Here is a 14,973-nt window from a genome sequence, read left to right on the forward strand (position 1 = left end):
ATACTCCAGATATAACAGACTGACACTAGCCCCCCGACACAAACTATTGCAGCATAAATACTCAAGGCTGAGACCGGAGGGGTCAGGAGACACTGTGACCCAGTCCAACGATACCCCCGGACAGGACCAAACATGCAAGATATAACCCAACCCACTTTGCCAAGGCACAGCCCCCAGACCACTAGAGGGATATCTTCAACCACCAACTTACCATCCTGAGACAAGGCCGAGTATAGCCCACGAAGATCTCCCCCATGGCACAAACCCAAGGGGGTGCTGTAGGTATGTACGGCAGGACCAAATCGGAAAGATGGGTAGGAGCAAGCCCATGTAATGCTTTGTAGGTTAGCAGTAAAACCTTGAAGTCAGCCCTAGCCTTAGCAGGAAGCCAGTGTAGAGAGGCTAGCACTGGAGTAATATGATCACATTTTCTGCTTTTGTACGCGTTGTTAACCTAGACTAGATAGCTATGTCTCCTCTCCAACGAAAGTGTATTGCTATTTGAACCAAGCCTCTATTAGCTTGGTTTCTGCTGTTTGACTAAATGAGATGTCCCTTTGATAAAAGCAGTGTATTGCTATGGGTTGCCGGGGGCAGGACTGCAGGGTAGGGGAGAGGGGTAAGGTGCTCGACAAGGCGAGGGTAAACTAGTTATGATATGTCGTGCCTCTTCACTCATTACAACGTTCCAACTTGCCTGCCCTCCCTAACACCCTCTCCCCCTGTAGCTACGGCAGACACCACACCTCTCTCCGCATCTCCAACAGACACTAGCAGCTCTTGAGTGCTTCTGCTTCCTCTGAACACTAACCAGGTCAGGGCTCTTCTCTTCCCAGATTACACTACAGCACAGCGTTTCCATGGCTGCCTGCGTTGTCATGGGAGTCAACCTCAGATGCTCTAACAACAATGGAGTGGAGTTTGTCTGAAATAGACTATGCTGTCTGTCTGTCTGTCTGTCTGTCTGTCTGTCTGTCTGTCTGTCTGTCAAGGGACCTGTCTGTCTGTCTGTCTGTCTGTCTGTCTGTCTGTCTGTCAAGGGACCTGTCTGTCTGTGTCTGTCTGTCTGTCTGTCTGTCAAGGGACCTGTCTGTCTCTGTCTGTCTGTCTGTCTGTCTGTCAAGGGACCTGTATGTCTCTGTCTGTCTGTCTGTCTGTCTGTCTGTCTGTCTGTCTGTCTGTCTGTCTGTCTGTCTGTCTGTCTGTCTGTCTGTCTGTCTGTCTGTCTGTCTGTCTGTCTGTCTGTCTGTCAAGGGACCTGTCTGTCTGTCTGTCTGTCTGTCTGTCAAGGGTCTGTCTGTCTGTCTGTCTGTCTGTCTGTCAAGGGACCTGTCTGTCTGTCTGTCTGGCTGTCTGTCAAGGGACCTGTCTGTCTGTCTGTCTGTCTGTCTGTCTGTCTGTCTGTCAAGGGACCTGTCTGTCTCTGTCTGTCTGTCTGTCTGTCTGTCTGTCTGTCTGTCTGTCTGTCTGGGACCTGTCTGTCTGTCTGTCTGTCTGTCTGTCTGTCTGTCTGTCTGTCTGTCTGTCTGTCTGTCTGTCTGTCTGTCTGTCTGTCAAGGGACCTGTCTGTCTGTCTGTCTGGCTGTCTGTCAAGGGACTGTCTGTCTGTCTGTCTGTCTGTCTGTCTGTCTGTCTGTCTGTCTGTCTGTCTGTCAAGGGACCTGTCTGTCTGTGTCTGTCTGTCTGTGTCTGTCTGTCTGTCTCTGTCTGTCTGTCTGTCTGTCTGTCTGTCTGTCTGTCAAGGGACCTGTCTGTCTCTGTCTGTCTGTCTGTCTGTCTGTCTGTCTGTCTGTCTGTCTGTCTGTCAAGGGACCTGTCTGTCTCTGTCTGTCTGTCTGTCTGTCTGTCAAGGGACCTGTCTGTCTGTCTGTCTGGCTGTCTGTCAAGGGACCTGTCTGTCTGTGTCTGTCTGTCTGTCTGTCTGTCTGTCTGTCTGTCTGTCTGTCAAGGGACCTGTCTGTCTCTGTCTGTCTGTCTGTCTGTCAAGGGACCTGTCTGTCTGTCTGTCTGTCTGTCTGTCTGTCAAGGGACCTGTCTGTCTCTGTCTGTCTGTCTGTCTGTCTGTCTGTCTGTCTGTCTGTCTGTCTGTCAAGGGACCTGTCTGTCTGTCTGTCTGTCTGTCTGTCTGTCTGTCTGTCTGTCTGTCTGTCTGTCTGTCAAGGGACCTGTCTGTCTGTCTGTCTGTCTGTCTGTCTGTCTGTCTGTCTGTCTGTCAAGGGACCTGTCTGTCTGTCTGTCTGTCTGTCTGTCAAGGGACCTGTCTGTCTGTCTGTCTGTCTGTCTGTCTGTCTGTCTGTCTGTCTGTCTGTCTGTCTGTCTGTCTGTCTGTCAAGGGACCTGTCTGTCTGTCTGTCTGTCTGTCTGTCTGTCTGTCTGTCTGTCTGTCAAGGGACCTGTCTGTCTGTCTGTCTGTCTGTCTGTCTGTCTGTCTGTCAAGGGACCTGTCTGTCTCTGTCTGTCTGTCTGTCTGTCAAGGGACCTGTCTGTCTGTCTGTCTGTCTGTCTGTCTGTCTGTCTGTCTGTCTGTCTGTCTGTCTGTCTGTCAAGGGACCTGTCTGTCTGTCTGTCTGTCTGTCTGTCTGTCTGTCAAGGGACCTGTCTGTCTGTCTGTCTGTCAAGGGACCTGTCTGTCTGTCTGTCAAGGGACCTGTCTGTCTGTCTGTCTGTCTGTCTGTCTGTCTGTCTGTCTGTCTGTCTGTCTGTCTGTCTGTCTGTCTGTCTGTCAAGGGACCTGTCTGTCTGTCTGTCTGTCTGTCTGTCTGTCTGTCTGTCTGTCTGTCTGTCTGTCTGTCAAGGGACCTGTCTGTCTGTCTGTCAAGGGACCTGTCTGTCTGTCTGTCTGTCAAGGGACCTGTCTGTCAGGGGACCTGTCTGTCTGTGGAGGGCCCTGTAATGGAGACCTGGGGGAGACGGTCTAGAGACTGACTGAAAGACTGACTGACCAGCAACTATTCCAGTTCACTTTTGTAGTCCTCGGGCTATAAATTATATTTTGTCCCCTTGAGATCAGCAATCAAGTTATCTTTGGCTCCTAAACGATGCCATTGTAATAGCATCTTTAAACAGAATCCTTAACAGCAGCACCAGTACATTCTGGCAGACAGACAGACTCTTCTGATTAATAAGGCACTAATCCCGTCGTTGGAGTGTAAATACACTTTTTGTCTCTCCCACTTCTAACTGGTTTTCAGTACAATATATATTTATTATATATTGCATTATATCTTTATCTGCTATATTTGTCCTTCTTTGTCTTGATCATTTTTGTTCCAGATGACCTGATGTTATTTAGCACTCTTCAAATAAAAGTTGCCCTTTTTTTACAGCTCTCCTCACAGCTGCACTTCTTCTTCCAAAAGCCTCACATTCCATATGCTACAGTTTCATGGAAACGTGTTGAATTGCTGAAATCTGTGAAATCCATTTTCTTGGATCGGCCCATATTATTATCTTGGATTTATGAGCAATGATTTTGCTTTGTTCCAAGGATAATTCATCAATGCAAGCCATCTTATGCATGAAAATCATTTTCTTCTGGGCACACAGATCCTTGAAATATTGACCACAATGTTATGGAATGGGCAGACATGTTGAGTATTGTTAGGCTATACAACGCTGTATGCAAACCTCCTCACTGCAGCTTGATACAATGGAAATAGAAACCTGACTAATGACTGGCTGAAATTATGAAAATAAATGCTCACACTACTAAACCCAGATGGATTCCCTTAATGGTACACAATTACCCGCCTCATTGTGTCTCCCTCAGCAGTGTTCAGAGAATATGACAGTGGTGGTCTGACTCAAGAGAGAAATTGTATAGATATCCTCCTCTGTGGAAATCCCTCTAAGCCCTTGTTTTGGTTCAAGCTCCAGCATTTGTCTTTGCATGGGTAAATCACCGTTACATTTGCCCAAAGCTCTGAGGAAAGAGAGGAGAGAAGGAGGAGAGAGGGAAGGGAAGGAAACGAGGGGAGAGGGGAGGAAAGGAGGCGAGAGAGAAGGAAGATAAAGGAAAGGAGAGAGAGGAAATGGCTCACTAGCATGAAGCAGCACTATACTGATCAAATATGATCAAATATTAAAATGTGTTTCTGTATTGAAAGGTAGAGGTAGGACTACTGTATCTTCTCTGATAAGCTAAAACTATAAATATTGCGTTGCGAATGTATAGCATAGACTCAGTAGTTCATGTCGAGTCTGCAAATGTATTGATTGAAATGTATTTAAATCTTTGGGTTGACTCATAATCCGTAAGGCAGTGAGTGATGTCTTCAGAGAATCACTTAGTAGGCATTTATATACAGTACCATATGTTTTCATGGCAAAATGTTCTCCATGTTGTTTATGTTGGACTGGCCAGCTCAGAAGACCTCCACTCTGCATCAATGTACTGAATGTGGAGCTTTCGGCTTAGAGAGGGAGTCAATGATGTGACATGTGGCTGCAGGCAGAGGGTGGGCTTTTGAAGGGGTGTCAAGATAGCGAGAAAGATGGGGAGCTGGCTTTCACTCTCTTTCTGCAGCCCTCTCCAGAGGTGATGAGAGAGGGTGACAGGACTGGAGGCTGAGCACACACACACACTCCTCCAGCTGCTGCTTTTAGTCCTGTGGTTGGGTCATTTTTATTTCTTATTATGAGCTCAGGAGGCCAGGCTCTGTCCATCTCTCCTATTGTAGCTCCCCTGTAGGGATGGAGTCAGCAGAAAGAGAGCCTGTAGGCCAGACAATGTTGTTGTCATGGGAGCAGAGAGCACATGTATACACAAACAAAATAACACAGACATTATTACCATTTTGATGTAAAAAATTATTGTCCAGGCAAATCTGTTAATGCTTTCTAGGGGCTCATATTGCAGTAAAACATTCAGTTTGTTAATATTTCTAGTCCTCTTTCTGTTTTTTTCTCTCCTCAGATGCAAATGAGAGGTCAGCCAAGAGATTCTCTATGGATGGGGTCTTCAATTATACCTCTCTGCTCCTCAGTAAGGAAGATAACATGCTCTATGTTGGAGCACGAGAGGAGCTCTTCGCCCTCAACCTCTCTGATATCAGCAGAGTCAAGCTACAACGTAATGTAAGTGGGCACGAGTGTGTGTCGGTGTGTTTTGAGAGACGTTCAAGAGGTAGTTTTTCATAAGGAATGGATATTAGACATAGTCATAATTGATACTATTTCTGTGCAATAAACACATTTCATCTGGGAGTATGCTTCAAAACGGATAATCCATCTGCATAATAAAATAAGTATCGACATGGCATTTGAATGGCACCTGTTAATAATGACCTCATATCGTGGAGGTGGTTTGGGACTTGACATTCCGCCTGGCCACCACCTCAGCTCACCACATTAAGTCTAAACATAGTGCAAATCAAAGTAGACACAACAGCCCAGCGGCCCTAGCTGAACGATTGAAACATATTTGTTGTGTTTCTAGAGGTGGAATCTAATACCCTCGGCTCTCAGATACACTTCACAACAGTGTTGTATTGTGTTGTTTCTCTGTGTGCATGAACAGTAACCGTGAGTCAGGGTGAGGATGTGTGGAATTATATCATGTACATGGTTGGTGGATAACATCTTTGACAATGTTCTACAGTGATATATATATGTGTATATATATACAGTGGGACAAAAAAATATTTAGTCAGCCACCAATTGTGCAAGTTCTCCCACTTAAAAAGATGAGAGAGGCCTGTAATTTTCATTATATGACAGACAAAACGAGAAAAAAAATCCAGAAAATCACATTGTAGGATTTTTAATTAATTTATTTGCAAATTATGGAGGAAAGTAAGTATTTGGTCAATAACAAAAGTTTATCTCAATACTTTGTTATATACCCTTTGTTGGCAATGACAGAGGTCAAACGTTGAATGAATGAATGGGGCCATGTATCGTGAGATTTTGAGTGAAAACCTCCCTCCATCAGCAAGAGCATTGAAGATGAAACGTGGCTGGGTCATTCAGCATGACAATGATACCAAACACACCGCACGGGCAACGAAGGATTGGCTTCGTAAGAAGCATTTCAAGGTCCTGGAGTGGCCTAGCCAGACTCCAGATCTCAACTCCATAGAAAATCTTTGGAGGGAGTTGAAAGTCCGTGTTGCCCAGCAACAGCCCCAAAACATCACTGCTCTAGAGGAGATCTGCATGGAGGAATGGGCCAGAATACCAGCAACAGTGTGTGAAAACCTTGTGAAGACTTACAGAAAACGTTTGACCTCTGTCATTGCCAACAAAGGGTATATAACAAAGTATTAAGATAAACTTTTGTTATTGACCAAATACTTGTTTTCCACCATAAAATGAAAATCAATTCATTAAAAATCCTAAAATGTGATTTTCTGGATTTTTTTTCTCTCATTTTGTCTGTCATAGTTGAAGTGTACCTATGATGAAAATTACAGGCCTCTCATCTTTTTAAGTGGGAGAACTTGCACAATTGGTGGCTGACTAAATACTTTTTTTGCCCCACTGTTACATGTATATGCCATTTCGCAGACACTTTTATCCAAAGCAGCTTACAGTCATGCGCGTGCAGATTTGACGTATGATTAGTACCGGGTATCAAACCCACTATCCAAGCGTCATGCTCTACCAACTAAGCTACAGAGGACCACAGCTGTGTTCTTTACAGCTCTGTGCTCTGTCTTTGTAATGTATGTTGACAATTCCCCTCTCCTCTAGCTGACATGGAGCACCCATGAGAGGAAGAGAGATGAGTGCAGTTTCAAGGGCAAAGACCTACAGGTGAGTACATTGCGCTGTATTTGTGGAACTAAAGTGGCAATGTTTACACTTCCATGCCAGTTCTCAAGCTCGTTTTGTGCCGTAGTACTGAAAATGAACTGCCAGTAGCAATAGAACTTTCCATTTAAGTTGTACATTTCCATTCAGTAGTGATGGCCTGTGTACATTTTTTATAGCCAGACAAATTGCTATGCATCCCATCTAAGCAACCCCTCTGTGATTGTAGAGAAACCTCAATACTGTGGGAAGTACAGTATATTATCAGATGGCAACATTGTATGATTGATTCCTGGTTTGATTGATGGGTTGGGGGACAAAGGCTCATAGACCAGGATCTTGAAGAAGACACTAATCAGTGTTCTGTGTGAGACAGTCACTCAGACATTTGGGACACTGCTAGCAACAGGCCTCCCAGGCTATTTGAAAGCAATTAATTCTGGTAATGTGGAAATATGCTTGGAGGGTCACCCAATGAGCTACTCCACTCAACTTGAGGAACTTTCCCTCCAGAATGGTTTGTGGAAACCTATGAGTCATATTAACGATGCTCTCTCCTCTCCTGTGTCTTTAATGCAGACTGATTGCTTCAATTACATCAAGATTTTACTGCGTGTGAACAGTACCCATCTATACGTGTGTGGAACCTACGCCTTCAGTCCAATCTGTGCATACATAGTAAGTGTGAGTTTGATTTCTTAGCATACAGTTCCACCATGCCTGTGTGCTGTGGAGAGAACCACCATGCCTGTGTGTGGTAGAGAGAACCACCATGCCTGTGTGTTGTAGAGAGAACCACCATGCCTGTGTGCTGTAGAGAGAACCACCATGCCTGTGTGCTGTAGAGAGAACCACCATGCCTGTGTGCTGTAGAGAGAACCACCATGCCTGTGTGCTGTAGAGAGAACCACCATGCCTGTGTGCTGTAGAGAGAACCACCATGCCTGTGTGCTGTAGAGAGATGTAATTAGTCATGTAATTCACTCTGTCAATCAAAGTACAGCTTTTCTTCTCTATTTTATAGTATTTCCCCCTGGAGACAGCATTTTATTCCTCCTCAAATCAGTGTATTCCAATTTGACCCCTTACAGATGTTTAGTGAGCATGAGTGGCTCTGAGTTGTATGAAGACGTTTTAGAACAGGAAGTGCATCTTTAAATGTGTTCAGCTGATGGAGCAGACAGGTCTCCGAGGCCATGCAGAATAACATTGACATTTCCATTTAGAAATATTGACAGTCAAAGAACATTTGAAATCCCCTCTGCAATAATTCAGTATGGGAGAGAACATTAAGGGAGGAGGGAAAGTCTCTTGGCAGAACTTTAGGTTGTGAACCAGAATTCCTGAGCGTCTCCTCCTCCCAAGTCTCCCTTCTTATCAAAACCACTGAGTCTCAGCCCACACAGAGAGATATACAGTACTTTATACAGACAGTCATGTCCATCCCTTCTCTAAGCAGCCCTCCTCATCTTCCCCATCACCAGATCATTTCTAAATGGAATCATATAATAACATTTACTTAAATAGAGATACTGTTTATCAAGTGTGTCTCTGTAGCATTGGGTAGTAACAAGCCCTTTTTGCATTGTGACCACACAATGTGACAACCATATTTCCAAACAACCCTGGTTTGAACCACCCCAAAGGGACCAGCTGCGACCAACCAGTGTTTCCCTCCCCATCATTTGGGCCATAGTGCAGTTGAAAACACTGGCCAGAAGGCAGTGGTCAGTGTAGATTACAGCCCTATATTTGCTCAAGTCTCTCTCTCTCCGCCCTCTCCAGAACACAGCTGACTTCACTCTGGTGAGGAGCCAGACTGGGGAGATAGTGACAGAGGATGGACGCGGCCGCTGCCCTTTCAACCCTGAGTACAAGTCCACTGCCATCATGGCTGGTAGGTACACTATAGGGGTCACTTATTTACTGTCATGGAAATATGTTTGGCTTCTATAAGACTGAGTACACAATACATACTGTATACAATACAATATATACATAAACATAATAGACAACACATTGACATACTTAATTATAGATTCATCAATGATAAAGTTGGAATGTATCTTACAAGAGTTCATTCTTGTGTCTTCCGTACTGTAAACATATTAGGAGACAACGCTTTGATTTTAGATTCAAGGGTTTGTTATGAGTGACACAGAGGCTCCTTGTCTCCTGGTCCAGATATTGTTTGTCTTCATCTTGTTCTTCCTTGCATTATAGATGGAGAGCTGTATGCTGGGACGGTCAGTAATTTCCAAGGAAATGAACCTATTATTTACAAGAGCCTGGGCCAAGGCGCTGCCCTAAAAACAGAAAACTCCTTGAACTGGCTTCAGGGTAAGTTCAGGTCTTCAGGCAGCTAGCTCTCCTGTAGCAGCTTCATGCCATGCTCTAATGTTGTATACGTCTCTGATTAACATGGATAAACAGTTTCCCCCTAAACATACGCAATCAGTATTTGAAGACCTCAGGCTGAACATGATGAATTAAAGTGACCATAGCTCTGAAGAAATATATGTGTTCCCTTGGTATTTTGTCCATTTCAACATGCAGAAGTTATCAGAATTCCTGTTACAAAATTACTGAATCGCCAGAAGACGTTGTGAATGTAAAAGGCATGTCCATGTCTTAGAACACATGGTTCTAGGTTGACATTTCACCCTGTGGTTACGTTGTTGTTCTTCCAGACCCAGCCTTTGTGGGCTCTGCCTACATTCAGGAGAGCCTGCCCAAAGGCAACCCGGTGGGCGACGACGATAAGATTTACTTCTTCTTCAGCGAAGCGGGAAAGGAGTTTGAATTCTTTGACAACACCATTGTATCGCGCATCGCTCGCGTGTGTAAGGTGAGTGACACTTCAACGGAGATGGCCTATCTAAAGTGTCTTTCCCCCTTGAGCAAGGCTCTCCAGCAACGCCACACATTTCCACTCCATTTATTGGAAGCTATCAGAGCGGGAGAAGGGTGTGTCAGTTCATGTGTGTGTGCGTACTTCTGTGTGTGTGAGGTGAGGGATTTAAGGTTGGGAGGGAGTCGTTTTGTTCACAGGTTTGTCTGGGAGGGACACAGGCTTGTGTTACAGAAAACCATTCCTCCTGTGAGTTCCCTCTGTTTGGGCCCTTCTCTCCACATCTCCTCCTCCACTCCTCCACTCCACTCTTATCACATTTCAGCGATCATTAGCATTCAGCCTGGATTCACAGCAGACCTAAAATGGCTTCTCCTTTTCCACTTTTTTTCCTAAACCAACCTGCAGACAAAGGTGTGTTGTACTGGAGGAAGCTCTGCAGGATAGACACTAGCTGGCCACAAAGTCATAAAATCGAACCTTAACCACACTGCTAACCTTATGGCTAACCCTAATATTAAATTAACAAAAATCCATTTTTATTTATGAATTTTTACGATATAGACGATTTTGACTTTGCTGCTGGCCCATCTAGTGGAAATCGCTCAGCTCGGCCTCCAGGACAAGATTCATCCCAGTAAACGTCAACCTGCTCATTTGATAGATGCACTACAAGCAGCTGAAATATTAAATATTCTAGTATTTTAACCTAAAAGGAATGGTTTCCAATCAGTCTAAACATGAACCTCATCTACTCTCTGTGGCCTCCTCTTTATCACAGCTGTAGTATGGCCAATCCATCCAAAGAAAGTGTGAAATACTAGATGACAGTTTTATAGTATCCACCTCTCCTTCCAGGCTTTGCATTTCCAGCATTCAATCTTCGGGGAAAGCTGGCTGCTGATGTGTGTCTTTCAACAGTGCATTTCTTAGCTTTTTAATTTTATAAAGAGATAAGCACTACCATTGCAGTGCTGCCAGAGTGGACAGAGTGAGGGACACACAGTGAAGGGAGGAGCTGTGTGACTGAGCCCAAGGCCCGTGCAGACAGCACCTTGTCATCCTTCATATAGCAAATGAGCGTAATGAATCTACCAACGCCCATTATCAAACTTAATTAGAAAATATTAACCATGTGGATACGTGAAATAGAGCTCTGCTTTGGGGCCAGCTCACAATTGCATCTGTGCCTTTTATATGTAATTCCCTCCTTCACCACACGGGCACTAAACTAATTTAAACAGAGGAATGGTTTTTTGCACTTTAAGAGGCTCCATACATAGCAGTTCCAATGGAGGGATATTTTTACTCGTTTATATTTTTCACATGGGTAGTAGACAGGCTGAGACAGCTCCTAGTAATATAATTTTGATGACTCAAGGTGCCTATCCATTCCAGGCTCTGCAGGCTGAAAGCTGAAAGGCTTCTCTACAGTAACTGTCTATCTGCAGGTGTTTGTCTTGACACTGAGTGACATTCAGATGGACACCAGTCAGTCTGCCACTGTCAGAGTGAGGCTGCAGGACACACCCTTCCTTCTCCTCTGAAATAAAACACAGGGTGGTGGTGGGCAGGTCAGCTGTCAATCACAGGGTAGGTTTGAACTCCGAGTACAGAGTATCGTAGCTCCTGGTTTTTCTTATCCTCACCCCATACAAGCCACTATAGTGTGTATGTTAGGGAGTTCCCCTTTAAAAGCTTTAGGTTTGGGTCGTGCAATATGTGTTGGTGAAACTGTAGACAGTGTACCAGGGACTTTCTATAAACTAGGGTACCAGTGAGGATTTCCTACAATGTACAACTTGTTACAGCTGTTGATGAGTCCAATGATAATCATTTTTTCATGTCATTACATTAAGATATAAAGAGGGATCATAGCTATATTCAATACAATTCAAGAGTTGATTTAATACCTATGTTTAACCCTTTATCTTGGTTGGTCATGGTTCTTGATGAAATCATGTGACATAAACCCTTACTTTTCTGACCTTGCATTTATGGCAGTGTAAGTTGTCATTATATTAAGCATTAATCAGTTAAATTAGACATTGAACTTGAACCCTTTATGAATCCTGGATCTAGCTGTCAGACAGATTTTGTATAGAGGAATGCTGTGTAACTACTTAACATTTCGTGTGTCCTTGTGTTATGGGGTAAAAACTGTTTTCATGAGCGCACAAATCCAAAACATTGTATGACTTGCAAAATGGAATGCTTCTAACAGAAAGAGTCACCTTACCTTGATACTGAAAACCTAAATCAATACCGTCATTAACGTGGTTCTTCAATAATTATGCATAATACTTGTTGGATGCGTATTTGGTGTCCAGCTAATTAGTTATGTTGTGATAGTTTCATACATCATCATCTGATCCAGGAAGGAATTTTCCAAATGTTTCATGTTTCGTGCTCTATTTTCAGCTGGCATTAATGCGACGCTAGTTTCAAACGCACATTAGTTTGCGATTTTGTCATGTAAAAACTGGCGCACTGGCATTTTTCCGCCCTAACGCCAGGTTCGGCAATTTACCTGTCTTTTATCAGCTCGTTTGCGCCCAGATGGGCGGGGTAGAAATATTTGAGTTGTGTCCTTAAAAACATGTCCCAAAGTGCTAATTTCAGGCAGCCCTGAAAGGGATATTTAAGACCAACCAAAAAATGATTTTATTTATTTTATTTAACCTTTATTTAACTTGGCAAGTTCTTATTTACAATGACGGCCTACCAAAAGGCAAAAGGCCTCCTGCGGGGACGAGGGCTGGGATTAAAAATAAAAAATAAATAAAACATAAATATAGGACAAAACACACATCACGACAAGAAAGACAACACAACACTACATAAAGAGAGACCTAAGACAACAACATAGCATGGCAGCAACAGAAAACAACACAGCATGGTAGCAACACCACATGACAATAACATGGCAGCGGCACAACATGGTAGCAGCACAAAACATGGTACAAACATTATTGGGCACAAGACAACAGAACAAAGGGCAATATGGTAGAGACAACAATACATCACACAAAGCAGCCACAACTGTCAGTAAGAGTGTCCATAATTGAGTCTTTGAATGAAGAGATTGAGATAAAATTGTCCAGTTTGAGTGTCTGTTGCAGCTTGTTCCAGTCGCTAGCTGCAGCGAACTGAAAGGACGAGCGACCCAGGGATGTATGTGCTTTGGGGACCTTTAACAGAATGTCTTAGCGGTGATGCAGTTGGTTATGCCATGAATTTTGACAGCCGAAACGCAGCCTACCAAACTAGCACCTTGGATCTGGGCCGATTACGGCTGAGAGTCGGGGCATTTGGCTGAGAGTCAGACTCGGCCAACGTCATGTGGCCCGAGTCTGGGCCGCCTTAGGCAGTATTACTTATGGCTAGGATGCGGGGATTGAGCTCGGGCTGATTCTGGTGTGAGTTATCTGGCCCACATGTATTACTTGGGGCTCAGGCCGATTGGGGCGACTCTCTGGCAGATGATTACACTGGCCGCTTTATATAATAAACATTTCATGATTTATTTTTCCATATTTTCTCATTGTTTCTGTGATCAAAAAATACAATTAACATTTAAATGAAATTCTTTAAGAATCCTGCGCAGTCTTTTAGTATTTTCATACTTTGTGCAAGGCAATTGTTAAGCATTAAAAATGTTGTAGATGGAGCCTCCCGAGTGCCGCAGTGGTCTATATGGGGCTTTGGCTTATTTTTGTCCTGCCCAATGCAATCGCAAAGTAGTCAAGACTTTTGATAAACGGATTGGCTCCTGAGAAATCATAATCATTAGCGCGTGCTATGGGTGGGTGTTGCTATGATGACCAGTGAGCTGAGATAAGGTGGAGCTTTACCTGGCATAGACTTATAGATGATCTTGAGCAAGTGGGTTTGGAAGCAAATATGTAGCGAGGACCAGCCAACGAGAACATACAGGTCGCAATGATGGGTAGTATATGGGGCTTTGGTGACAAAACGGATTGCACTGTGATAGACTGCATCCAATTTTCTGAGTAGAGTGTTGGAAGCTATTTTGTAACTGACATCGCCGAAGTCAAGGATCGGCATGATAGTCAGTTTTACGACTATCATGAGTATCAGCATCATGAGTGAAGGAGGCTTTGTTGCGAAATAGGAAGCCAATTCTAGATTTAATTTTGAATTGGAGATGATTAATATGAGTCTGGAAGGAGAGTTTACAGTCTAGCCCAGACACCTAGGTATTTATAGTTGTCCACATATTCTAAGTCCGAACCGTCCGGAGTAGTGATGCTAGGTGGGTGGGCGGGTGCGGGCAGCTATTGGTTGAAGAGCATGCATTTAGTTTTACTAGCGTTTAAGAGCAGTTGGAGGCCACGAAAGTTGTGTTGTATGGCATCGAAGCTCATTTCGAGGATTGTTAACACAGTGTCCAAAGAAGGGCTAGGTGTATACAGAATGGTGTCGTCTGCATAGAGGTGGATCAAAGAATCACCCGCAGCAAGAGCAACATCATTGATATATACAGAGAAAAGAGTTAGCCCGAGAATTGAACCCTGTGGCACCTCCATAGAGACTGCCAGAGGTCCGGACAACAGGCCTTCTGATTTGACACTGAACTCTATCTGAGAAGTAGTTAGTGAACCAGGCGAGACAGTCATTAGAGAAACCAAGGCTGTTGAGTCTGCCGATAAGAATACGGTGATTGACAGAGTCGAAAACTTTGGCCAGGTCGATGAAGACAGCTGCACGGTACTGTTTTTAATTGATGGTGGCTATAATATCGTTTAGGACCTTGAGCGTGGCTGAGGTGCACCCATGACCAGCTCGGAAACCGGATTGCATAGCGGAGAAGGTACGGTGGGATTCGAGATGGTCGGTGATCTGTTTGTTCACTTGGCTTTCGAAGACTTTAGAAAGGCAGGGCAGGATGGATATAGGTCTGTAACAGTTTGGGTCTAAAGTGTCTCCCCCTTTGAAGAGGGGGATGACCGCAGCCACTTTCCAATCTCAGACGATACGAAAGAGAGGTTGAACAAACTAGTAATAGGGGTTAAGACAATGCCGGTGGATAATTTTAGGAAGAGATTGTCCAGATTGTCAAGCCCAGCTGATTTATAGGGGTCCAGATTCTGTAGCTCTTTCAGAACATCAGCTGTCTGGATTTTGGTGAAGGAGAAGCGAGGGGTGGGGCTTGGGCCAGTTGCTGCGATCGGTGCGGAGCTGTTAGCCGGGATTTGGGTAGCCAGGTGGAAAGTGTGGCCAGCCGTAGAGAAATGCTTATTGAAATTCTTTATTATCGTGGATTTATCGGTGGTGACAGGGTTTCCAAGCCTCAGTGCAGTGGGTAGCTGAGAGGAGGTGCTCTCATTCTCCATGGACTTTACAGC

The 14,973-nt window shown here is 44.3% G+C and overlaps 1 protein-coding gene across 3 annotated transcripts in view; it reads left to right on the forward strand.

Moving 5' to 3' along the window:
* LOC118396744 (semaphorin-4B) overlaps positions 1-14,973 on the forward strand; it is a 99,454-nt gene that overhangs the window by 64,338 nt on the left and 20,143 nt on the right. For all 3 annotated transcript variants that reach the window (XM_052465788.1, XM_035791140.2, XM_035791141.2), the window contains 6 exons: positions 4,916-5,076; positions 6,694-6,756; positions 7,333-7,431; positions 8,539-8,650; positions 8,977-9,093; positions 9,444-9,601. In XM_052465788.1, coding sequence (XP_052321748.1) covers positions 4,916-5,076; positions 6,694-6,756; positions 7,333-7,431; positions 8,539-8,650; positions 8,977-9,093; positions 9,444-9,601 — 710 coding nt within the window. The remainder of the gene's footprint in view (positions 1-4,915; positions 5,077-6,693; positions 6,757-7,332; positions 7,432-8,538; positions 8,651-8,976; positions 9,094-9,443; positions 9,602-14,973) is intronic.

This window comes from Oncorhynchus keta, chromosome 17 (genome assembly GCF_023373465.1).
Source record: "Oncorhynchus keta strain PuntledgeMale-10-30-2019 chromosome 17, Oket_V2, whole genome shotgun sequence".
Classification (NCBI taxonomy): Eukaryota; Metazoa; Chordata; class Actinopteri; order Salmoniformes; family Salmonidae; genus Oncorhynchus; species Oncorhynchus keta.